Source organism: Tasmannia lanceolata, unplaced genomic scaffold (genome assembly GCF_043159265.1).
Source record: "Tasmannia lanceolata isolate RefF3 unplaced genomic scaffold, GAP_Taslan_0.1 ptg000006l, whole genome shotgun sequence".
Taxonomy (NCBI): domain Eukaryota; kingdom Viridiplantae; phylum Streptophyta; class Magnoliopsida; order Canellales; family Winteraceae; genus Tasmannia; species Tasmannia lanceolata.
In genome coordinates this window covers 28615766-28641144 of record NW_027518683.1, presented here as the reverse complement: position 1 = coordinate 28641144, position 25379 = coordinate 28615766, and the positions used below count along the sequence as shown (strand labels likewise).

At 39.6% G+C, this 25379-nt stretch overlaps 1 protein-coding gene across 4 annotated transcripts in view; it reads left to right on the top strand.

Annotated features, from left to right (window-relative positions):
* Positions 1 to 24268, top strand: part of LOC143878536 (reticulon-like protein B16) — a 35755-nt gene extending 11487 nt beyond the window's left edge. For 3 of the 4 annotated variants that reach the window (XM_077380806.1, XM_077380805.1, XM_077380807.1), the window contains exons 3-6: positions 1820 to 2000; positions 2093 to 2234; positions 2533 to 2602; positions 2952 to 3254. In XM_077380806.1, coding sequence (XP_077236921.1) covers positions 1820 to 2000; positions 2093 to 2234; positions 2533 to 2602; positions 2952 to 3118 — 560 coding nt within the window. In that variant the 3' untranslated portion in view covers positions 3119 to 3254. Of the gene's footprint in view, positions 1 to 1819; positions 2001 to 2092; positions 2235 to 2532; positions 2603 to 2951; positions 3255 to 23900 lie in introns of those variants that run through there. The other variant, XM_077380808.1, reaches the window with a different exon arrangement.
* Positions 24269 to 25379: the final 1111 nt, after the last annotated feature.

Genomic DNA, 25379 nt, shown 5'->3' with positions numbered 1-25379 from the left:
CAAGTTTGTCAGCAAACACTTCGTATTACGATATTGAATGCTAATCATGGTAGTTTCTGTTTGAATTAATGAATTTGGATGAAAAATGAATAATTGGCTATTTCTATTCTTTAATTTATTTATAATTTTTTATTATACATATTTTTTAAGATTTTTGAATGAATCTTACGATTTACGATACGATTTACAATCCGATACGATTCGACCCCCATTACGATTTACGATTCGATTCCAATTTTCAAAACATTGATTGGGGCATTGTTGCATTTTCTGCAGTGATGCAAATTCTTTTTTCTGAATTGCATGAACCAGAATTCCAAACATGAAATTTAAATAGCAAAACAAGTGCTTTCTGGTACCAGGCATACTCCACAACAAGTTCTTTATATAAAGATATCTGCTCTAGTTGCTAAAATGACTGTTATTTGGTGGTATCTTGTCTGTAAAGGGTGACCTCTCTGCCTTTGTGAATCAATATCATGTTGAGCTTGTTGGTGGAAGGGGACCCGTCTAAAGCAATAGCTTGGGTTCTTAGCTGAACTCCAGGGGCATGGGGAGTTACTGATATTAATGTCAAGATCTGTAATTTACGTATAGGGTATGGTATTTTCTTTTTGTATGCCACTAGAGGACTGAATGAGCTGGTTGCTACATTATCTAAAGAGGGTGTAAATAGGCCTGATATTTGTGTTTGGAATTTCTGCCCCTCATGTAGCATGTTTTCTCTTCTAATAAACACTTTTGTTATAGCAGTGATAATGTTCTGTCCATCTATTATCTGAAAAGGAATAGTAGTTTTCTTGTCTTATGATGGCCTTGTACGTAGTCAAGTAGGTTCATGGGGTATGCCAAGACATTAAGAACAGGAAAGTTAAAGTAGTTCTTAGGAATTGAGGTTGCAAAACTAGTTGAGGAATGACTGTGCATGGTAGGAAGTTAAAGTGTGTGATGAGTCAATGCAGCCGTTAAAGCATGTGGTGAGTTGATGCAGAAATTCAGTGGATGTAGTAGATGTTTTTCTTGTTTGTAGAGGTGTTTCCGTTTGGTCTGCCTTTGACAAAGTGGATGATATTAGAAAATGGCAGCTGTAAATTAATTGAATGCATCCATCTGATATGTGGAATTGTGATTTGGTCTTTTGAGGCTATTGATGGAACCTTGAGAACTGATAGCAGGAAAGAAAAAGATTAATGAAGGTTGGGAGATTGAGAAGGATGGTTTGATACCCCCCTGTTTCTTTTGAAATTTGTACTTAATGGTGCACTTCAATGCTAATTTTGCATTTTAGCTTTTAACCTACGGAACAAGGACATTTCATTATCTTAAAATAAACCGTCCATTTGATGGGTCATAACGTAAATACGTTGTGTCCAAAATATCATTTGCATAGGATGATCCTAGCTCTCCGATCTGTAGAGGAACTACATATCATGGAAACCTCTATTGATCGGAGGGCTAGGACCACCCTATTGAAATGTTTTTTGGGGAACAACGTATTTACATTGTGGCCCATCAAATGGACCGTTTGGATCATCCTATGGTGTAAGCCGTACCGTACTTTTTGAAAAATACTGGACTATACGGACTTGTACCATATAAATACTCTCTTTCATGATATTAAAATTTGTATGCTTGTGTCAACATTGGGCTCTGGCACATGTTTCTTCCCCTCCTTGCCTCTGGGAACCTTCACTGACTAAACAAAAAGCAAAATTGAAAGCCTTAATACTGGCACACATCTCCTCCCTCGGTCTTTTACAGGTCTATCATTATTATTTTACATGTTTGGCCTGACTTAATCAATTTGTGTTTTCTTCAGCTGCTGATGTTATCTTGTGGAAACAAGGGCGCATTTCTTTTGGCATTATCATTGTTGCTACCATTGCGTGGCTCATATTTGAGAGGTCCGGATTATCATTCTTAACAGTTTCTTCAGACATACTGCTGATTTTAATTGTAACCCAGTTTGTTCGAGCCAACAGTGCTGTTCTTCTAAACAAGTAAGGCTGTTGTGGGTCCGTATTGTTTCATTGTCATATATCTGAATGCAAATCATGTTTGAGTGTTTTGGGCTATGATTATTTCTTGGCAGACAACTCAAGCCATTGCCGGAATTGGTCCTGTCAGAGGAAATGGTTAACAATGCAGCCGCATCATTTCGTGTAAAAATCAACTATATGTTACTCATGGCTCATGATATCACTCTTGGGAAGGATTTCAGACTATTTTTTAAGGTCAGCAACCTTAAACTATTCTACAATTTGCAATCTGGGCTGTTTAAATACGGGGATTTTATTATCCCAAATTGTAAACTCCTGAATTTTTCAAGCTAAAAAATGGATTTTATATGCTGAAACCTGGATTTTAGCATCCTGAAATGTACAATGCTACAATCCAGGTTTTAGCTTGAAAAATCTAGGATTTTACAATCCTGGATTATAAAATCCTTGCATCCAAACGGCATCTCAATGTTCATCAACCCAATCGATCAAAATAAGGGAAAATCTCATCTGATAGTTCTCTCTCTGCCAGGTTGTGGTCTGCCTGTGGCTCTTTTCTGTTATTGGAAGCTTTTTTTCATTCTTCACACTTGCATATATTGGTATGCTACTCATTCTGGTTAATCTGGCCAATCTGTTTCCATTTTGTGTTTTCTCGATAATTGAAACTTTCTTTAAGGAAAACTAATCAGAAATTACTGAAGGTAGAGCTTGCCCAATGCCCAAAGTTGGTCGAAGGACTAGCATATCTTGCTTTCAGTAATCTGTCATCAACCTGCAGTGAATAGTTATTTTTAAAAAAAGTTTTTGTTACTATCAGCCACATTAATCAATCTCAATTTTTACCGAAAAAACTTTGTTTGGCCTATTCCTATACTGAAGAGGCGGTGTTTATGCATGCATATCCCTACTCTTTCGAGTGCTGATTCCAAATAAAAATTTGGGTGACAGGTACTATCATATCCATAACAATTCCTGCTTTGTACAATAAATACGAAAAACATGTTGATAGGTATGCTGGGTTAGTCCACAAGGAAATTTCTAAGCACTATAACATAGTGGATGCAAATGTTATCAGCAGACTCCCAAGAGGCTTTTCAAAGGACAAAGATATATGATCACCTACTGCGCACATTTATTCTTTAGATTGTTTGATAGAGTTCAGCTTTGCTGATTTCTGCATGCTATTTTGTAATCTTTAGTACATGTAAAATATGCTTTATTTTATTAGACTATGCTTAAATATTTCACTAATTCTTAGGCATATGGCTGGAGCTATTGTGGATTTCTTCTAGTGACATGATGTTAAAATTTTGATCACCATGTAGAACATAATGGCTTGGTGAGTGGGTGGTATGTGATTGCTATATCCTTTATGCTTTGTGGAATTCTTTGCGGCGACTGCAAGCACAGTTAAAACTTAATCAACACTTGTTTCTATTGATAAAAGATGACATATTTAAAGTTAAATGTTAGCACAATCCCTTGTTCTGATATTGGGACTCCGTTCTTTATTTTACCCTTCTTCATTCGCTGTTACAATTCCCAACAAGCTATCAACAGCCAATCAATAGTGCTCCTTTGAATTTACTTCAATAAAAATACCTACAATAGTAGGTATTAATCATAGGATTCTCAAAACAATGTTCACTAATTTCCAGTCTTGGATTTGATCGCTTTGTTCAAGCAACCACGTTGGAAGAATCTCCTTTTACTATATGGTAATTGACAGTTCCACTTTAAAGATGCAAAGGAGAGTCCTCACTTCTGCTTTATTAGTCCTTCATGCTAATGGGACTCGAATAAACCTTAACAATCACCCTCAACTCGTCCCAAAAGATGTCTCCAATATTGGTTAAACTTGGTTTGTTTCATGAGCTACATTAAAAGTAACTAATTGGAATTTATAGTGGAGGGTACCTACAATTTTATCTGACCGCAAAAGATTCATTGGGCTTGTCTTCAAATTTCAATACAATTCTCCTACCCCAGTTTTATATCACCAACATCGACACGAAATGAACAAGAAGTTTCTATTTTCATCCCTACTAAAGTGCATCTTGAAATCGAAATGCATAGCGAAAGAAAGACGGTAAGTATATTAGTGTTATACCATACCATTATGCTATATAATTGTATTTATATGAGTTTCATGTTGGTGTATGTATTGTGTATAAATATTTGTATGTATTATATGTGAAATGTGGTATGCACTGAAGTAACACTGTCTGTCACTAGGTTTTTGATGTTAAACAATTATGGGTATTTTTTGCTTATGTGATGATCTTTTAGTGTGTATTGTTAGAGGTATCCTATCTTCCATGCGACAAGAAGAGAAGAGAAGAGAATGGAGGAGAAAGAATGAAAGAGAGTTGTGTTACTACTCTCCCACACGAAGAGATACCCCCATACATGAGTATGTAATTCACGACCACTCTCAACACTCCCCCTCAGGCTAGAGTGTATATATTACACATTCCCAGCTTGTTACATAAGTCACTCAACCTTGCTCTGCTTTGAGGGTTGGTGAATATATCTGCTATCCGATCATTTGACCTTGTGAAAACAGTGCAGATCACCCTTTTTTGAATCCTGACAGGCCACTGCTATGTGCTTTGTCCTCTCATGGAAGACTGGATTCAATGCTATGTGAATGGCTGCCTTGTTGTCAAAGCAGGTGATGAGTAAGGCAACCCAATCTCAGACACAAATGATCTCAACCTGCCCTTCACTCAACTAGGCCACTACGTCCTGCTTCTTACTCTTCCATGATATTAAATTACCTCCAATAAAGGTACAATAACTAGTGGTAGACCTTTTTTCTGCGGGGTATCCTGCCCAATCTGCATCTGAATACCTCTCAATCCTCATGTGACGATGCTTTCTGAAGAACAATCATTTTCCATGAGCTTTCTTCAAATATCTTACAATTTGGGCGATTGCTGACCAGTGAGATGTCCGTTGCGTACTCATGAACTGGCTGCCTACACTGACTGCGAAAGAAATGTTTGGACGAATCACAATAAGGTAGATCAGTTTTCCAACTAGGCGTCTGCATCCAGGAGAAAGCTTGACGTTTGGGTCCATAGGTGTCTCAATTGGCTTCGCTCCCAGAAGACCCATCTCTTCCAATATATCCAGTGCATACTTTCTTTATGACAGATATAGTCCCTCACGTGAATATGCTACCTTTATCCCAAGAAAGTATCTCAGGCGTCCAAGATCTTTGGTTCAAAATTCTTTCTAAAGGAAATCCTTCAGTCTCTCCATACCTGAACTGTCGCTTATGATGATGTCATCTACGTAAACAACCTGAAAGATCCGACCATCCTTTGACTGCGAACTACATATCGAATGGTCTACAGCAGACTGTGTCATACCGAATCGTACCACTGCCTCACTGAAACTCCCAAACCAGGCGCGAGGAGATTGTTTAAGGCCATATAGGGCCTTACTCAACCGACAGACGACATGCCTCATCTCCCCCTAAGCAACATATCCAGGAGGTTGCCCCATGTAGACTTCTTCCTTCAAATCACCATGGAAGAAGGCATTCTTGACATCCAACTAGAAAAGCGGCTGTGATATGTTGACTGCAAGAGAGATCAAAACTCGGACTGATGGAATTTTAGCCACAGGGGAGAACATGTCCGTGTAATCAATACCATATGTCTGTGTGTACCCCTTTGCAACCAAATGCGTCTTCAATCTTTTCCATTGTCCCATCGGTTAGGTATTTGACGGTAAACACCCACTTACAACCCATAGCCTGAGCCCAAGGAGGAAGAGTAATCGACTGCCAAGTAGGATTAGACTGAAGAGCACCCATCTTTGCACCCATCACAGCTCGCCAACCAGGATGAGCTAAGGCCTCTACAACATAATGAGGAGCAAAAACAGAGGATACAGAAGACATATATGAATGGTAACTGGGTGACATATGAGCATAAGAAACCACATTAGAAATAAAATGAATGGCAGAACGAGAACGTGTGTGATGAGATAGGAGCATCATCAGGTACAGAAGAAGAAACAATTACCTCAGAATTAGATGTGGGTCCAACGGGCTGTGGAGGAGGTGGCACGCATGAGGCGCCATCTGCACATGTGGGACGTAAATACATGAGGAACTGGTAATGACAACAGAAGTGATGGGTCAGGGGAGGGTGTAACAACGGACCTGGTAAAGTATGGGGTGTCCTCAAAGAACGTGACATCAACAGATTGATACACGACGGAGCTGAGGACTGTAACAACGATACCCCTTCCGAGTTTGAGAGTAGCCAAGGAAAATACACTTGATGGCACGAAGATCTAGCTTATTTAGGCAAGGAGTTAGGTTGTGACCAAAGCAAGTGCACCCAAAGACTCGAGGAGGTAGTGGAAAAGGGTTTCTAGAGGGATGTAAAACTAAGAAGGGCGAACGATTCTATAAGACGGATGAAGGGAGACGGTTCGCCAGAAAACAGGATGTAAGGACAGCATCGGCCCAATACGTCTTTTGAACACTCATCTGAAACAACAGGGTGCGTGCCATGTCAACAAGATATCTAAGTTTTCTCTCAGCAACCCCATTTTGCCGAGAAGTATGGGCACATGAGGACTGGTGAATAATGCCATGACTAGATAAGAACTGTTGAAAGCCATTAGAAGCAGAAAAATATTCACGAGCATTGTCAGTGCGCAAGCATTTAATAGAACAAGAATATTGGGTAGAAATTTCATCATAAAATGAGCAAAACACATTAAACACTTTAGAACGATCTTTCATTACATATAGCCATGACATTCTTGAATAATCGTCCACAAATACAATGGAATATCGACAACCAAAGATAGATGGAGTTCTATATGGTCCCCAAACATTTGAATGAACTAACTCAAAGGGACTCGAGACACAACTAACAAAACGTGATGAGAAGGAAACACGATGGTGTTTTCTATACTGACATGACTCACAATGAAAAGTACTAACTGTACTAGACATAATAGAAGAATGCTGTAGCTAATCCACTGGAGGGTGACCGAGACGATAATGCCACAAGAATGAATCAACTGAAGTACGTAAGGCAGTATGAGGAGCCTCACGATCAAAATAGTAGACTCCGTCCTCCTCATGGCTCGAACCGATCCTCCTAGTCGTTAGATCCTAAAAAGTACAATAAGATGGAAAGAAGGTTACAGAACAACGAATATAGCGAGTAAGCTGACTAACAAAAAGAAGTTAACGGGGAAACTAGGAACACATAAAACAGAAGAGAGGGGCATGCTAAGTTTGGCGGATGTGTCCCCGTACCAAAAATAGGACACATTGTCCCATTAGCCAAGGTGACAGATGTAGATGTAGAACCAGGCTTAAATGAACTAAGAAGTCTATCGTTACCAGTCATATGATGGGAGGCTCCAGAGTTAATGAGCCAGAAACTGGAATTACTGAGAGAGAAGGATGGGTTGCTACCTTCCTTGGCTAGTGTGGCAGTGGCTTGTTTTCCTCGATCCTGTGACCTCAAGAAAGGCTCATACTCGGCTCGTGAAACGACTAGTGTATCGGAAGTCTCAGGCACTTGAGGGACTGCAGTGGAGCTCTCTATGGTAGTACCAGAAACATGACGAGTAGCTGGGGAAGGAGTAACTTCGGAGGCAAGTCATAGCAGAAATCAATAGTGTGACCCTCCATACCACAATGGGTATAGTTACTGGATCCACGGTCGCCACCACCACTGCCTCCCCCTAAATCTCTGCTAGTGCCACGACCACGACGGCCACGACCGCGACCACCACGTGCACCACGACCATAACCAATATGCACGGCAAGGGCATATTGCTCAATAGAGGAATCATCGGGGACTCTGTCCGCATAGCACGCTGAACTCTAGAAAAGACCTCCGCCAGGGACGATAAAGAACCATGCCCAATATCAGTTGGCGAATGGGACGAAAGTCTCGCGCCAAGCCATCAAGAAACTGAACGACAACCAGGTCACTCTTTTGCTTGGCCAACACAACAAGATCAAATCAGTAGAGGAGGGTTGATACGCATCAAGCTGCTCACATAAGTGGAACAACTCAGAATAATACTTAGAAACAGATCTATCACCACACTGCAGACATAGGAGCGTTGAGTAAGTATCACATATCCGTGTCAAATTATTTTCCCTTGAATAAAGTGTCTCAGCGTGAAGCCAGACATCTCTAGCTGTATCAAGAAACATCATATGCTCACCAATCTTCGGCTCTATGCTATGGAATAGAAAAGTCTGAATGTGAGCATCCTCCTGGCACCACTGGGCATACTCCTTCCTCTCAAGTGACAGGGGATCCTTTTTAAGGTAAGTGGACGTCCCCTGTGCATGAAGATAAATCTGAACAGAATGAGACCATGCCGGATAATTCGAGTCATTGCGTTTAATAGAGGTCATCAGAATCATAGGGAGGGTCATGGAAGACACATCAGCAGTACTGGATGATGCAGGAGTTGTAATACTCAATATCCACTACGAAATCCACTCAAACAAAAAAATGCCAACCTACAATCACCACCAACTACAAACAACTAATAACAACAAACAACGAAGGAGCCACCAACAACCCACCACCAATACTAGCAAATTGCCAATAACAATTCACCACCAACAATAAACCACCACAAACAAACACCAACATAGGAATCACTAATAACACATTCAACGAGTCAACCAAGCAACCACCAACGTCACAATCAACGATCAAATATGTAGCTGTCCTACAAACCATTAGACGGCCCAAGACGGGAGAAAAATGTCGACAACACAAACACGTCAAAAAGTGAAGAATCAGTAACTACCGCCATCCCGGCCACAAAGACGTAAAGGTAAGGGAAGGTTCTTAGATCATGAAGGCTATTAGTGTGTGTGTGGATGTGCGAGTATTCTTATCTATTTATGTAACCCTTTAGTCTTACATATAAATATAATATTTTCGTGGGTATGTGAGAACACATAGACACACAAATGCATTCTTCCCATCTCTCTCTCTCGTTTCATCTTCTTCTTCTCTTCTCATACCTTCGAATGTAACATGGTATCAGAGCCCTAGGGTTCTTCTGTTCTCATCCTTTTTTTTTTCTTTTTTTTTCTTTTTCTTCCAAACTTCAAAAAAAAGGTTGCTGTTCACGTGAACAGCACCGCGTAAACAGTACTGCATGAACAATGTCGTGTGAATTGTGCCGCGTGAACAGTGTCGCAAATGTCGCTTGAATATTACTGCATGAATAGTGTTGCGGTTGAAGATCAAAAGTTTTCCACCGTGAAGACGAAGGTCAAAAGTTCTTTATCCTTATTTTCTAGCATTTTCCCAAATCCCAAAACCCTTACTTGAAAACCCAAAAACTCAATAATCCCATGCGCACCACCTAGAAACCCAAAAACTGTAGACACCCCCATTTTGCTACACTTTAACCTACAATATCCCATAAATGATCCATGGAATTTCACTAATTTTCACACTCCCAAAGTCCAAAATGTTCGAAACGGGCGACGGAATTTACCCGGTATGCTAGTTTGACCCGAAAAATTGTTAAAAGGCCCTATTTATGGTACAAAGTCATGTGAGAGGCCTATTACCATATACTCATATACTGTATGTCATCCAAACCATGATCAAACCTTACCAATCTCTAATCGGATCAAGATTAGCTGGGGTCACTTTACAGTCCAAGCCCTAATTCCATTCTGAGACTCGATTTTTTGAAAATCACTAAATCAAGGGCTGAGAATAATTTAGGTGTTTCTATCAATAATTTGGTGTCATTTAGTCAAGGTTTAATCAATCAGGGTCAATCCCAATCCCGATCAAATATTGAGTCGCTCAATTGAGGAAAAACCCTACGAAAAGACACGGATCAATGAAAATGAATGAGAGTCGTCAAAATCATTTGATCAAATCATCAACAACAGAAATTTTAAATCCTTAATCCATAGTCTAATGGTCGGGATTTTTGATCTAAAATTAAATAAAGTTGGTCGGTTCGATCGGATCGCCAATTTGATTGTTGGCAAAAAAAATGATCCGCCGTTCAAGATCAACGGCTCTCATTAATCAGAAAAAATAAAAAATGGGAATTTCTATAGCAATATTGGACTCAAAGTGTCAAGAAAAAAATCAGAGAATAAGAATTGGGAAGAAATTTTTTTAATAATTGCAAAATCTCGAAAAATTCCAATTTCTTCACTTTCTCTCTCTTCTCACCACACATTTTCCCAAGCTTGGGAAAAAGTGCCTTGCTTTCCCCACCCCTATTTTCTTGCAATTTGGAATATTTTTGGGATTTTTGGGCTAATTTTGCAACTTGGGAAAAGTGGCATGTGTTGCAAGCTTGCTAGTTTAATGAATTGCCCAAAATCAAAGAGGATACATGTCCTCATTCAATTGGGTTGATTTGTGGTTAGATTTCTAGCAATAACAACCAAATTGGACGTTTCTTTGAGTTCTATATTATTTCCAATTTACAAGATTCCTTTAGGATATATGGTATCATCTTGTACACAATAGTTTTCTAATTTTTGTGAGTGATCTATGCCATGAAATCTCTTTCTGAATTTTAAAAGATCACTCCCAAATTGGACGTTTATGGCTGTCCTTAGAGGGTTTCAAAGATTAAAAAGAGAACATTCTAGTATCCTTTGATCTCACTATTCAATTCTTTCCTAAGATCTCACTTTTGATCTTAACCCTACATTTTGCAAGGCCTAATCATTCTCCCCCAATAGACACGATCTTCTCAGTCCTATCTTCCCCTCCCAATTCGCCCAACTCTCTCTGTCTCTCTCTCCCCCTCGTCTAGTCTTTTGCTAAAATTGTTCGATTCGGCCAAAACATCACTTCGGCCGAATTCATTCTTTTGGATCACTTGGGTTTGGAAGCGACATCCAACTAAGGATTTATTATCTCTAAAGAATCATCATATTCAAAGGTCTTCATCAAGGGTCTTCATCAAGCTTCACAAGAGGTAGACCATCTATAGAATTCAGTTTTATTTTTGTGAAAAGCATGTAAACTCCTTCAATTCTCTATGATTTTTTGAATTTGTGAAGGTTCCTAATTTGAATTTCTAAGTTGGGAATGTTCACAAATTTGAAATCCATATATCTAAAAGATATTTCGATCAAGCTTGATAAATTTTCAATGAGATGCAAAAAACTAAAAATTGTAAAATTATGTCAATTTGATGAAAAGGGTTTACATGTTTTAAGTAAAATTTGTGATTTGGAATGTTTCCTTTAGTGTCCTTATTCCCTTTTTGCTTAACTTTGTTGCTAGAAATCCGCTACCATTGATCCAAATTCCCAAAAGTCAACTCTAGGCCTTTACCTAGACTCTTTAGCCTACACTTCAAGCCCTTTTAGACCTCAACCCATTGGTATTAGCATCCAAACCCACATGGGTTTTATTCCTATACACTGTGTGTATTGTGAGACCTCCAAATAACCACATGCACCTTGTGTATTATGAGCACTGTACACTTCGAATTCCTAAGCAACTCACCTCCATGTGCAATATATTCAACAAGTGTACTGTGTATATGCTTTGATCAAACCCATCTTCCTAAATAGGGTCCGTGTGCTAATAAGTAGAGTGTGCTAGGCATAATTAAAATCCAAGCACTGTGAGCATATTTTTTGGCCCTATGAAATAAATACTGTCTATGTTTCCTAATCCTAGTTCATGTGTACTGTGCTAGCTTTGTGCACTAATCAAATTGAATTAAAGCCTTACCCACACAATACTTTATTCCGACCAATCCCAGCCGAACCCAACGAGAATTGGTCCAACCCGAACCTAACCCGGTTCACTTGGTAAAACCGGACCCACCCGGTCCAACTCCGAATCGAATCAACCCGGTCCAACCCGCACCGAACTCGGCCCCAATACCTCCACTTCATTCTAGTACACTAACCAAAATAGTGCGCACATCCAAACGTCCTAACTCACCCAACAGCACCTACAAACCATTTGACCTTATGTTCCCAATCCAAAGCGTGTGACCCATTCGGCCCCAATACCTCCACTTCATCCTAATTCATTCACACCCCCCCGTTAGACTTCATGGTTATATCCCATTAATACCCACCATCATACCCATCACCATACTTCCATATTAGCGTATCCTCATCCTCACATCCCAAACACAATACATCTTGAGCCATCTCTCATGACCTCATACTCCCTACACCCCATCTACCCACTACATTCATACTCATGCCGATGACCTCACATATCCATATGGATATGTCATGGCCATGTCATACCATACCCGTTCTATCTCCAATACCCATTCTATTATGCTCATATTCCAACACATTCCCAATAGCCTACCCAATAATTCCCACCACCATTTATCACCAACACCCGAGCCCAAAACCAACAACACTCGACCCATCCCAATTAGGCATGACCCATGACCGAGTTTGTATCCAACCCACTCATACCGAGTTGGACCCAATCCACCCAAGCTAGGACGAACCCAACCCAACCCAAATCGAGTTGACCCAACCCAAACCGCATCCAACCTGAACCAAACCCGACCCGGTAGAACCCAAACTGAATGTGACCGAGCCCATGTGCACCATGTGTTGTGCATATTTTGCCTCCCAAACTGTGTCACCCCTTGGATCAACCGAGTTGCACCCCTAGACCCCAACTATGTTGCAGTCTTTGACCCTAACTAAGTTGCGTCCTAATGTCCAAATCCATTTGCCAAATCATAGACCCACCTCTTTTGAATTCCCAAAATGATACCCTTGATGATCCCTTGAAGACCTCAACACCAATTTTGAAAGTCGATTCTTGTACCTGAAGATCCACAAATGATAGCGTAAATTTCCATTCTGGTGCGAGTATTTTTGCCGACACGAATCTCATACAATCAGAATGGTGTCCTTTCATGTCTATTTCAAGGACCACCAAATATCGCCCCCAAAGCTTCGACTGTTGAAACCGCCAATGCGTGAGAGGAATTCCAAGAAATTTGACCCAGATGGCTTCATACCCCTGTTGATAGTCCTTATTCCAGGCTTTAAGAGACAACAATTGACTTCCACACGCAGTCCCCCCCCCCCCCATCTGTGATAATTTGGATGCCATACTCTCCTCTTCGAACATAAAAAGAACCTCGTCAGCAGCCAAAATGGACGGTTTAGGGAGAGATGGGATATCCCAAAACCATCGAGCCCATCGCCAAAGATCGTCTAGGTTTCACTCGTACTGTTTCGGCCTCCCAATTAAGCATTGGCGCAAGATCAACTTTCTATCATTGATTTCCTCTCCAGATACTAGAATAGTTGGTGTTCCATTTCTATTAAAAAATGAAGTGTTCCTGGAATCTGCCCAGACCCTTATCTCCTCCATATTGGGTTTGGGGGAAAGAGATACTCTACCAGACCTTTTCGCATTGCATCTTCTACACACCTTACGCCATTTAAAGTTGAAATACCTGCAGCTTTTACAGGTCCAGTCCCCCAACCTTGACATTCCTTCATCGTGGCTAGCTTTGTACTTCATCCTATTCTTGGATATCTTAAACCGAGGGAATCGAGAAGGGCTTGGGCCCCAAAACAAAAGGAACAAGGAGGGCTTGGGCCCTCACAGAACCTAAGCTCGCCGGTAAGTGCTCTACTCCCCTTGAATCAAGGAAATCCAAAAACAAAACTTTTATTAAAACTAATAGAATATCCATCATCAAATAATTTTAAAACTGAAATTAAATTCCATCTTATTGAAGGTACATGGAGACAATCTTTTAATATTAGATAACCGTCTGAGAACGCCAAAACGTAATCTCTTACAACTTGGACAACAATTCTTGCTTCAGTTCCAACCTGTAGGGTGAGCTTGCCCTCAGTCAACCTTTTGATTTTCCTAAACCCCTGCAAAATATTGCAGATGTGTGAGGTCGCACCTGTGTCAACACGCCAGAAAAATACAGGACCAATCATATTAGTTTCAACAACAAATACTTGCAACATACCTGAGGTAGGCTTGTTGCCCTACTTGGTAGCCAGATAGCTCCTGCAGTTCCGCTTCCAATGACTAGTTTTTCCACAATGGAAGCATCCGTCGTTGCCCTTGGTTGACTTCTTCATTTGAAAGTTCTTGTTCTTTACCACTGGCTTGTTCTTCTTAGAGCCTTGGCCTTTTGCTCTTCCTTTTTCCTTTACCTTTCGGCTTAGGCGCTGAGGATACATTACCCTCTGCAAGGAAGGCAGATTTCTTATTACTCTTTTTGCAGATCCTCAGCTGTTTGAAGTTAATTCATCGGCTCTATCAGGAACATTGTCATTTTGTTCATGTGGTAGGTCATAACAAACTCTTTAAAAGACCCACATAGGAAAGACAAGACAATCTCGATCTGCGTCTCTGCATCTATGATGGCCCCCAAGATGTCGAGCTCGTTCAGATAGCCCATCATCTTTAGCATGTGATCCCTAACTCGGTTCCCTCTACCATCTTGGTGGATATTAGGCCTCTAATCGCCATCAGCCTAGCTGTGCGATGTTGCCCTCCAAACATTTATTTAATATTCATCATAATATCCGAGGCTGCTGCCATTCTAATATGTCGTTGTTGCAGCACATTGGACATAGAGCCAAGGATGTAACACTTTGACATCTCATTGTCCTCAAGCCACTTATACTTTCTATCGTGGTCTGCTTGAGGCGCATCGGGACTAGGTAGCTCAGGTTCCTCAGTGGTAAGAACCCAATAAATTTTAGCGACTGTGAGCACTAGTATTAGGTTCCTTTTCCAGTTAAGGGAATTTGGACCAGTTAACTTATTTTTATCTAGGATCTTAGCTAATGGGTTGAATGAAGTCATGGTATCTACGCGCAAAGGAAAAAAACATAATTAGCAAAACTACCATTTTAGTTAATTTCATGACATATCCATCGGATCTGGAATTTTGATCTACGATGGAATCGCCCATTGCACGTCTCATTCACGGGCCCCCTCAGCCTCGTGAATCAAGAGAAATGTATAATTTCTCCAATGGGCATCGGAAACTTATTCAATAACTTTGAATAAGTGGATTCATCTAATCTTTTGAGATCCGATTTATGTTCGGCCTCCAAGCATTGCAGTATGTATATCATTTGGGCGTCAATACCCTTTGCTTGGTTAAGTTTTACCCACCACCTGGGAAAACTATGCAATCTACTATGGTTTCTGCTATGGCATGTAACTAATGTATCATGCACATTCTCCTTATCCTAGTAGGAATCTAACGGTTTACTCTAGTCAAGAAACAAGATCGGCTTCTGCTTTGGCTTGTGACCGTCCTATTTCCTAGACTAGCCAACGGTTAGATGGCTATGGAATGCCACGAGGTCTTGTCATTTCTACTTAACCCCGTTTATCAACTTAATATTATTAAGAGGGTTATTTAATGTCGGAATAATAATCATTGTGTATGTTTGATTAGGCAACCATTGCATAAAATAAAAACATACACAGCAAAACCAAACCATGCCATCCATCACATGAAAAGCAAACAAGCAAACTATAGAAATAAACACACCATCTAGGAAACCCAATTTAGTATCTTGGATCATAGGGATTCTCCCACTAACCTTATTTGAATAAGAGAATCCCTACAACACCATATTGTCAAATTAAGGGTGAATTATGGGCAACTTTATGCAACGGCACAACGAGAACTTTGCTGGCCTCAAAGCGAATTCCCAAACAAGTGTAATCTGATTTGCCTCATTATATGAAGCATATTATCATCAGCAACACCAGCAAGTGCGTCCCTCTTTGGTTAGATAGAATTTGCCTCCATCTGCCAGTCAATCTAGAGCATTGCCATGCCGCAGTATCCATGATCCATCGATTGAGCACCAAGAGAATGATCTCATCTTCAAATGGTCTTGGACAAACAAATATAAACTACCCTAGTGACGTACACTAGCCTAGGTAATCTATACATCATAATCAATTTGCATGGGAAACCAGTCGTCCGTCCTACTGCCCAGTGGGAGTAATTAAAAACTAAAATAATTAAATTACATTGTGGACTTTAATATTACAAACCATGAAACAAATCATCAGAACATAACATACATAAAAAGATCATGCATCTCATGCATGAATTGAGGTCCAATCTCCTTTTGGCCCGTCTTTCACCAATAGCGATCAATTCGAACAAAACCGGGTTAATTCAATTTTGATTATCACACAACCATCCTGATTTTAGTTAGAAACATCATGAAATATTTTTATATGGTCTAATAAATCAGCATACAAAATTTTGCGCGAAAACAAGATCGTTTGATTTGTGAAAAACAAAATTGTTCCATACCGGGAACACAATCCGGATAGCATTACCTTTCGAGTAACTTTGAGTAGGATATAGTTACTCGAATGCTTTCTCAAGGATCTAATCATGCTACATACACCCCAAGACATTATTTAAAAATTATATGCCTGGGTAATAGGCTTTACAAATCGTTTAGGATGGAGAAACAAAAAACCAAATTAATTTTCGAAATTAATTTCCTGAATTCCAGCAACTTTTTCGAAACTTTGAAAAATCATATTTCGTGAACCGCTCTTCGGATTTCGATGATTCTTGAAACGTTGGATTTGTATTCGAGTCTACTTTCCAACCAATGTAAAGCGATAAGTTCATAAATCCACCATGTGATTCAGTTTTGTTGTTTTCTGACAAGCAATCCTATGTTTATTAAAACACACAAAGACTAGGAACATCGGATAGCCGGGATAAACGTCCGGACTCACAGCGGATCACCACATGATCTATCTTTGATTCGTTAGTCTCATAATCTATTCCCTAATTATCTCTGATACCACTTGTTAGAAATTTAGAAAAACCTCGAGCAAAATTGTTATGCATAGCGCAAAATTAAACAGTGTAGAACAAAAATTCTGCTCTAACCCAGGATTCATATGGACTAATTGATTTTATAGTGATTTAATAAACAAAAATATAAATACCTTATTTTGATGATGAGAAGAAAAACGTATGCATGATCTACTCCTCGAATATCCGCCAACGATCTAATCGATGTGAAACCGCAAGTTGAACCGATGGATTCTTTTCGTTGCACAAAGGATCTTGTAAACAACTCTTTGTTTACTTTATAATCTGATTTAAATCAAATTATAATATGGGAATATGTATTTAGATCAATGGAGCTTGGTTGGATGTTTGTCTTTGACTCACAAAAGATAAAACTAGTTGATGGAATTGAAGAAGAAGAAGAGAAAGACTTTGGGGTGTCTCTACCAATTTCCAGCACATGAAATTATGTAAGGGCTGTAGAAAACTCCACCAATATGTCTTATATTTATAGAGTTCTCAATTTCCATATGCACAATCCACAGTTTCTAGAGAATTCTTAAAAACAATGGAAACTAGCCACAATTGGAAGCTCCAATTTAGAAACAAGCTAGTTTGCTTTTTCAAAATAGAAACCAAACAATGTGAGGATTATTTTTAGAAATTCTTGGACTTTTACAAATCCCTAAATTGAGTTTTTCAAGTAAAAAACGTGGGTTGCTTTATTAGATAAAAACAATCCCTAAAATATCTCCTATACTCTTTACTTTTTCTACATTCTCGCTATAATGTTGTAGGTAAAATTTCGACCTCATTTTTGGACAAGTAAATGAACGAAATAAAAAAAAATCATAAACTACAGAGTTGCAGAACTTTCAAAGTTCTTTGAAAAAAGTATTTACACATTAATTTTGGCCAAGAGATGAGTAAGTTATGACTGTTTTAGTAAAACCAGTATATAAGCTAAACTTACAATTGTTTATTTAATTTTCTTAAGTAAATAAACATATTTCCTCCCATCCAATGGGATAAAAGCTCCATCCATATTTTTCTATAATTTCCAAAATAACTTTTATGGTTAATACTTAACCATTTTGGTATTCCCAACGTATCCCATAGTGCAAATACACTATATACATTGTGTATATCCTTTCAATGCATCCAATGCCACGAAACTAGTTCGTGTATGCAACTAAATAAATGCGGCGGGACCTCTATCTAATAGATTATAATTAGTCAATTGAGTAGTGAGTAGGATCGTAGCAGGGATTCAACGGTAAATCCTGCAGAACCTACAAGTGGGCCCCACTGTGATTATTGCTCCGTAGCTAATGCTACAATCGCATTGAGTCCTACGAGTTGAAAATAACCCTGGAGATAACTGTCAAATCATCATACCCCTAATCACATCAAATGTGCAAGTCCTTTCTCCATGTCCACATCTACCGAGTTGAGTCCTACGGGGGTGGACATCAACAACCCCCTAAACTCACTCACGGATACCTTTTAGTCAAGCAGTGTTGGCCCGCAAATGCATTTGCTAAAACCATTTCAAAACTTATTTTATGAAATCATTTTGATATACACTTATCAAATCCACCTGGCCAGGTATTTTTCTAGGCCTATTGCTCTGACCAAAACCGTAGATGTTATCCTATTAAATAGGCGGAGAATTCCATGTTGGGCATCACTATTGACCTCGAAGGTTTGTCCAACACTCCAGTACCATCCTCTGGTGACTCTAAGAGAATCACGATTAGATAGACCATGAATGAGAGACTCGCCAACAGACCAATATGAGCCCTCAGGTCAAAAGACATGTAAAGGGTCCTGTCTCGTAGAATAGCTCAACTGTCTCCTGTTCACAAGCTATTCTAATGTGATCATGTTCAGTACACAATCTCATTGACGTACCCATTATATGTTGCTTAGAGTCTACTACCCGAGTGATTGAGATAAGTCACTCCACATCTCGTGCATGCAGACAAGATAGATGCTAGTTGTATACAGGAGGGGGTGTCCAACCTCAACCCCAACTAGGAACTATTAAGGTTTGTAAAGAACCGGAATCCCATATCTCCTTGCTCCCAAGGATCTGTGAATCCATGAGCATGAGTTTCCTACTTTGCTACCTAAGGACAGATACGTGTCAATAACAAGTAGCATGTCACACATATTTAACTTTTATTGATTAACATACGAAATATATTGGGTTTTAGGGCACCAACTCTAACAAAGTATCACCTAGAGCAACGAGCATTGGTCAGCGAGTAGTGTTGCCGAGAGAAATGAAAATTGAGCGTTGGTCGGTCAAGCGTTGGTTAGCAAGTGTTGTCGCCGAGAGCAATGAAAGACTGGGCGTTGGTTGACAAGGAGTATCACCGAGAGCAACGAGCGTTTGTCGGTGAGTGTTGCCGTCGAGAGCAATGAAAGATTGAGCACTAGTCGATGTGGAGTATCACATAAAGCAATGAGTGTTGGTCAGAGAGTGGTTTCGTCGAGAGAAACAAAACATTGAGCATTGGTCAATGAGTATCACCTAGAGCAATGAGCTATGATTATTCTAGGTATGTTTGAATATATCTGATCAAACCTTGGCCTGAACACTTTAAAAAGTTTAAAGAATTTAGATCTGAAGTAGAAAACCTACAATTACTTGTATTTTTTATTTCTACTCGTCTAGAGTATAAAAATTCATGTCATGTGTATGTTCAGGGACTATAAAGAATTATGTGTCATTTTGTCTGCGTGGTCTTAGTCTGCAAACCCTAACTCATTGGTGTAGCAGAGATGTGAAATCATACTTATTAGATAAAGCTTGTAGAACTGACCAGTTATTTGAAAGACATCACCTTAGAGATTGCAATCAATCTTCTCAAAATAATTGTCTCTAGTCTCCCATAAAGAGTTAAAGACCATAAGAGATGTGTAATACCATAGTGAGAACAGACAAGTTGGAAATGGGAATAACAGAGATGTACTTATTAAATGTCACAGTCAGATGTTAGGGGCTTCAGTACTGTCATCACAACAAGCAAAATTATTATTTTTATTAACAGGAATGCCACTTTTTGTCAAGGGGATGTGATCCTCTATGGTTGTACAAGAGATAAGATTGCTCTTGGAGAAGAACCCGAGACTAGTAGAACAAGGACCTTGAGAGTAGTAAAATGCATAATCTTGTACATTGTGACCTTTAATTCACTCCTTTGCTTTCGTAATATTAGGACTAGTGGACCCTAGTAGATTAATCTACCAAGGCAAGGTTAACTATATGATCCTACAAGTTACAAGAAAGTGATGTTGTACATCGATGCCAATGAGTAGCTTAATTCCATGAGATTCAATATGAAATCTATTTATTCCAATAGGATATGGACTCTACTAGGTCCACATTAGGTATTAAAACCATAAGATGTAAGTGGATCTACAATAGAACAATGAGACCAGCTGAACAAATGGTAAAAGACTTGAAGCAAACTTTTTAAAATTGGTTCATCTTTGTAGATAAAGCCATTAAATTGTTTGTCAGCTTGCTATACTTAAGTGTGGTCTGCGAATATAAAGAGGTCACCAGGAGTACGGCGATTCCATTATCTGTAGGTTTTTCAGTTATATTTGCTGACTCACTATTTATCCATAATACATACACCATATTTATACCAGGACAGGTAACTGTTTTGTCTGGTACTGTTTCGAATCCAGTTTCCTCAAGAACCTGCTGCTCCACCTGGGAGGAGAGATTCTGAATTTCAAGTGATTCATGATTCTCTTCATCCATTGGATGTAAAATACTAGCCTTGGTATTGATCTAAAAAGCCATTTCCACCCATCTTTGTCGTTGTATGAGTTTCATCTTTAGAATTCTTTGACTCTGCCTGTTCTTCCACAACATTAATAGTTCTTCACTCCTTTGTATGTTTTTGGTCACCTCTATTCATTTGGTCACAACTCTTTAGCCTCTTCCACCATATAGAATTGTTCCTTTGCTCCTTTTTTCAAATCATCATTTTTTGATACAGCTCTCTCTCATTTTGGTTACATTCTTCAACACTATGACCAATTTTAAAGCTGTGGCTACAATAGCTAGGAAGTTGTTCATTTACCATTTTCCCAGATTCCATTTCTAGGAGACAAACCCAACAACTTCAGAACTATCTCCTACACACAACCTCGTTACATCTGTTCTGGTACCATGAATGGTCGGAATATCAACTTTGAGTACATGCCCAATCAATCTGCCTTTGGATTTAATCAGAGCCTCATTGTAAAAGAACGGATGAAGGGCAGGTGAATTGATCCAGCTGGGGATGATAAAAGTTTTGAGACCGATTTGGAATGGAGCCAATCAGAAGAACCTAAATAGAAAGTCTTTGATGTATATTACCTCCTTCATCCAAACTTTGACAAAATCAGTTTCGTTGTTGAACCTTAGCATGAGAGGCCTTTGATCTAGTGTACTTGTCACAAAATCTTCCAACACATGAAAATAATTGGAAGTATGATTCTTGATTTCAAAGATGTGGTGGTGGACGTAAGAACACTTCGCAATGATCGAGTATGCAAATTGTTCTACGACCTTCTGAACTTCCTCTTCAGTGAAGAATGATGACAGTTCCACATAATAAGTATTAGATGGTTTTTTAATGCCAAAAGAGATCTTGGGTAGAACCACTAGAGAGAGAGAGAGAGAGAGAGAGAGAGAGAGAGATCTTGGGTAGATATTCTTAGTTAAAGGTGCTGCATAGTTTTTTTCCTCATTCAAAGGGGGAGGAGGAGTCCCCTTTGCACGGAGGCCAATCCAGATCTGCCATGGCCGATGGCCAATACCAGGTATAGCCAAACCCTCATCAAACAGATCTGCGGCGAACAACAAAACCAAAACAAAAACAAATAGGAACTACCTTCTTCAAATGGCATGAAGTAGGTCAGTGCAGAAGGGGTTCTTTTAGGATCAAGAACCCCAACGAAATCTCGATCACAGGGAGCACAACCCGTTCAACATGGAGATCTCGTGGTTCAAGTCCAGATATGAGTAAACACGAAGATACGAGGAAACATGAACCAATCTCTCTAGCCACAAAGAGATGTGTATTCTCTCATTCTCCCCATCCTCTCTCAAGTGCTATGCTTCCAATGCCCTCCTTAGCTGGAAACAGACTCCATTCTCAAGAACAGGCGGATTCCCGTGCAAAGCCTAGGATTTGTTGGAGAAGAGAAAGATGAGGAAGAAGCCAAAAAACCAATATTGTTACTACTGTGGGTTAATTTCCCCACTTAGTGGACAAATCCACCTCAAGATCATGCATGTGGCACATTAATCACATCACCAAAAAGAAAAATTTAAAAGACTGGGAATATCAACAACAAACCACTGTCCGAGACATCTACTCTAATTATGTGAGACTATATCCACAATGCAACCACACTCCCAGAGCCTAAGGCTCCTAAACTAAATTAAACATGAGTTGAAATGGAACGCTCCAGTTCTCCTTCGGCAGGCTAAACTTCTGATGGAATTAACAAATATAATTTATAGAGAGTGACCTCCGTCATAAAAAGATTCTTATATGGGTAGATATTCAAAGTCCCACTATTTTAGGTTTAGATTTCAGTATGTGCATAATGGAAATGGAAACATGTCAGTTTCGGATGAAATTATGGAATCCAATAAAATTATGGAATTATGGAATCCTATGAAAACAAATGCATATGCTCATTTAAGATGAAACTTCAAGAAATACTAGAATAAGCACAAAATACATGTTGAGAGTGGACATGTATTACATACCCATGTATGGGGGTATTTCTGTCATTTCATGTAACCCACACAATATATATATATATATATATATATATATATATATATATATATATATATATATGAGGAAAGTGTTGGTGAGCTTAAGCTCACCAAACTTATGGTGAGCTTAAGCGCCCAATCACATTGGGGCCTACTTTGTTAGGATGATCCAAAGCATTCATTTAAAAGGCTCTTACATAGATGGGGTGTGTACCAAAAATCAGCTCCATAGGATCATCCTAACCCATCCATTTGTGGAGGTCAAAATGGACAGACATTATTTGTTCACAAATCTGCCCATTTTTGTCCTCTACAATGGAGGGGTTAGGATGATCCTATGGAGCTGATTTTTGGTACACACCCTATCTATGATAGAGCCTTGCAAATGAATGGTTTGGATCACTACAGAAAATGTGGGACCCATGTGATTGGGGCGCTTAAGCTCACCATAAGTTTGGTGAGCTTAAGCTCACCAACACTTTCCTCTCTCTCTCTCTCTCTCTCTCTCTCTCTCTCTCTATATATATATATATATATATATATATATATATATATATATATATATATTCGGTGGGAGAGTTGTAACACAACTATCTCTCATTCTCTCTCCTCCATTTTTTTCTCTTCTCTTCTCTTCTTCTCCCATGGAATTAGAGGACTCTCCTCTCTTGTAGCCATTGCCCCCCCCCCCCCCCCCCCCCCCCCCCACACACACACACACAAAACTCCCTTTGATTTTTCCACAATAAAACCCTAACCCCTAAAACTAACCCCATCAGCCCTTAATCTCATTTTAATTAACTTCTAACCATTTGTCTTTGTTACATTCGAAGGTATGAAGAAGAGAAAAAGAAGATGAAACGAGAGAGAGAGAGAGAGAGAGAGAGAGAGAGAGAGAGAGAGAGAGAGAGAGAGAGAGAGAGAGAGAGTGTGAGTGACCCACAAAAATATTATATTTACAAGTGTGATTATAGGGCTACATAAATAGACAAGAATACCCCCATAAGCGGATGTGCGCACATCTGTGCACATACATACACTAAGTTACTAACACTCCCCCTCAAGCTGGAGTATATATATCATACATCCCCAACTTGTTACATAACTCATTTAACCTTATCCTACTCAAGGGCTTGGTGAACATATCTGCAATCTGATCATTCATCCTTGTGAAAATAATGCCTCTTGCTTCTTGCTTTTCATTGAAACCAAATTATCTCCGACGAAGGTAAAATAACCAGTAATCGACATTCTGTCTGCAGGAGATCCTGCTCAATCTACATCAGAATACCCTTCAATACTCATGTGATGATGTTTTCTAAAGAAGTAAAGGACCTTTCTTTAAATACTTCAAAACCTGTGTAAGCGCAGACTAGTGAGATGTTCTGGGAGCACTCATAAACTGACTCACTACACTAACTACATAAGAAATGTCAGGACGAGTCACAGTGAGATAGATCAACTTGCTCGCCAGACGTCTGTATCTACTCGGGTCATCCAGTAGCTCCCCCAGATCAGGAGAAAGCTTAATGTTTGGATCCATAGGAATCTCAATTAGCTTTGCTCTTTCCAATATATCCAATGTATATTTCTTTTGAGATTGAGATAGTCCTTGACGCGAATATGCCACATCTATGACAAGGAAGTATCGCAAGCGACTAAGGTCCTTAGTGCAAAACTATTTCTGAAGAAAATCCTTCATCCTCTGTATGCCACCACTGTCGCTTCCAGTACTAATAATATCATCCACATAACAATTAGAAATATGCGACCTTCTTTAGACTGCATGTTGAACGCTAAGTGATCCACGGCACATGGTTTCATCCCAAATCGTACTACAGCCTCGCTAAACCGCCCAAACCACGCACGAGGAGACTGCTTAAGGGCATAAACCTCTTCTTGCAGATCACCATGCAAGAAAGCATTTTTAACATCCAACTGGAAAATAGGCCAGGACATGTTGACAGCAAGACATAGCAGAACTCTGATAAAGGGAATCTTCGTCACTGGAGAAAAAGTATCTGTATAATCAATCCCATAAGTTTGCGTATACCTCTTTGCAACTAACCGAGCTTTCAGCCGTTCCACCTTCCCATCTTGGAGATATTTCACAGTAGATACCCATTTGCAACCCACAACACGAGCCCCATGGGGAAGAGACACCAACTGCCAAGTGTTATTAGTATGAAGGGCCCCCATCTCTGCATCCATAGCAGCACGCCAACCAGGGTGTGCCAAGGCCTCTGCAACGGTACGAGGGATCGAAACAGAAGAAACTGAAGAAAAAAAGAACAACAAATGGGTGAAATTTTATCATAAGAAACTACATCAGAAATGGAGTGAGTTGTAGTGCGAGAATGTCTACGTGATGATATAGGATCATCAGAAGGTAATACCTCAGGTACAAAGGCAGATAGAGTCGACTGAAGAGGAGGCTCACATGAAATATCATTGGTACGCATGGGCAGAATGATCTGTCGAGGACCCCGAGAGTAAACCTTCGTTGTCGGAGGAGGAGACACAGTGGGTGGACCAGGCACAGGTATAGGACTGTTCTTTAGAAAACATCGTCACATGAGAATTGAAGGGTATTCTGATGCAGATTGGGTAGGATCTCCTGCAGACAGTGGAACCTGTGAGGTGGATCCACCCTGGGAGGTACAACGAAAGCTGTGAAATAATCTCAAAAAAAGGTGATGTCTGCCGTCACATACACACGACGAAGTTGAGGGCTATAACAG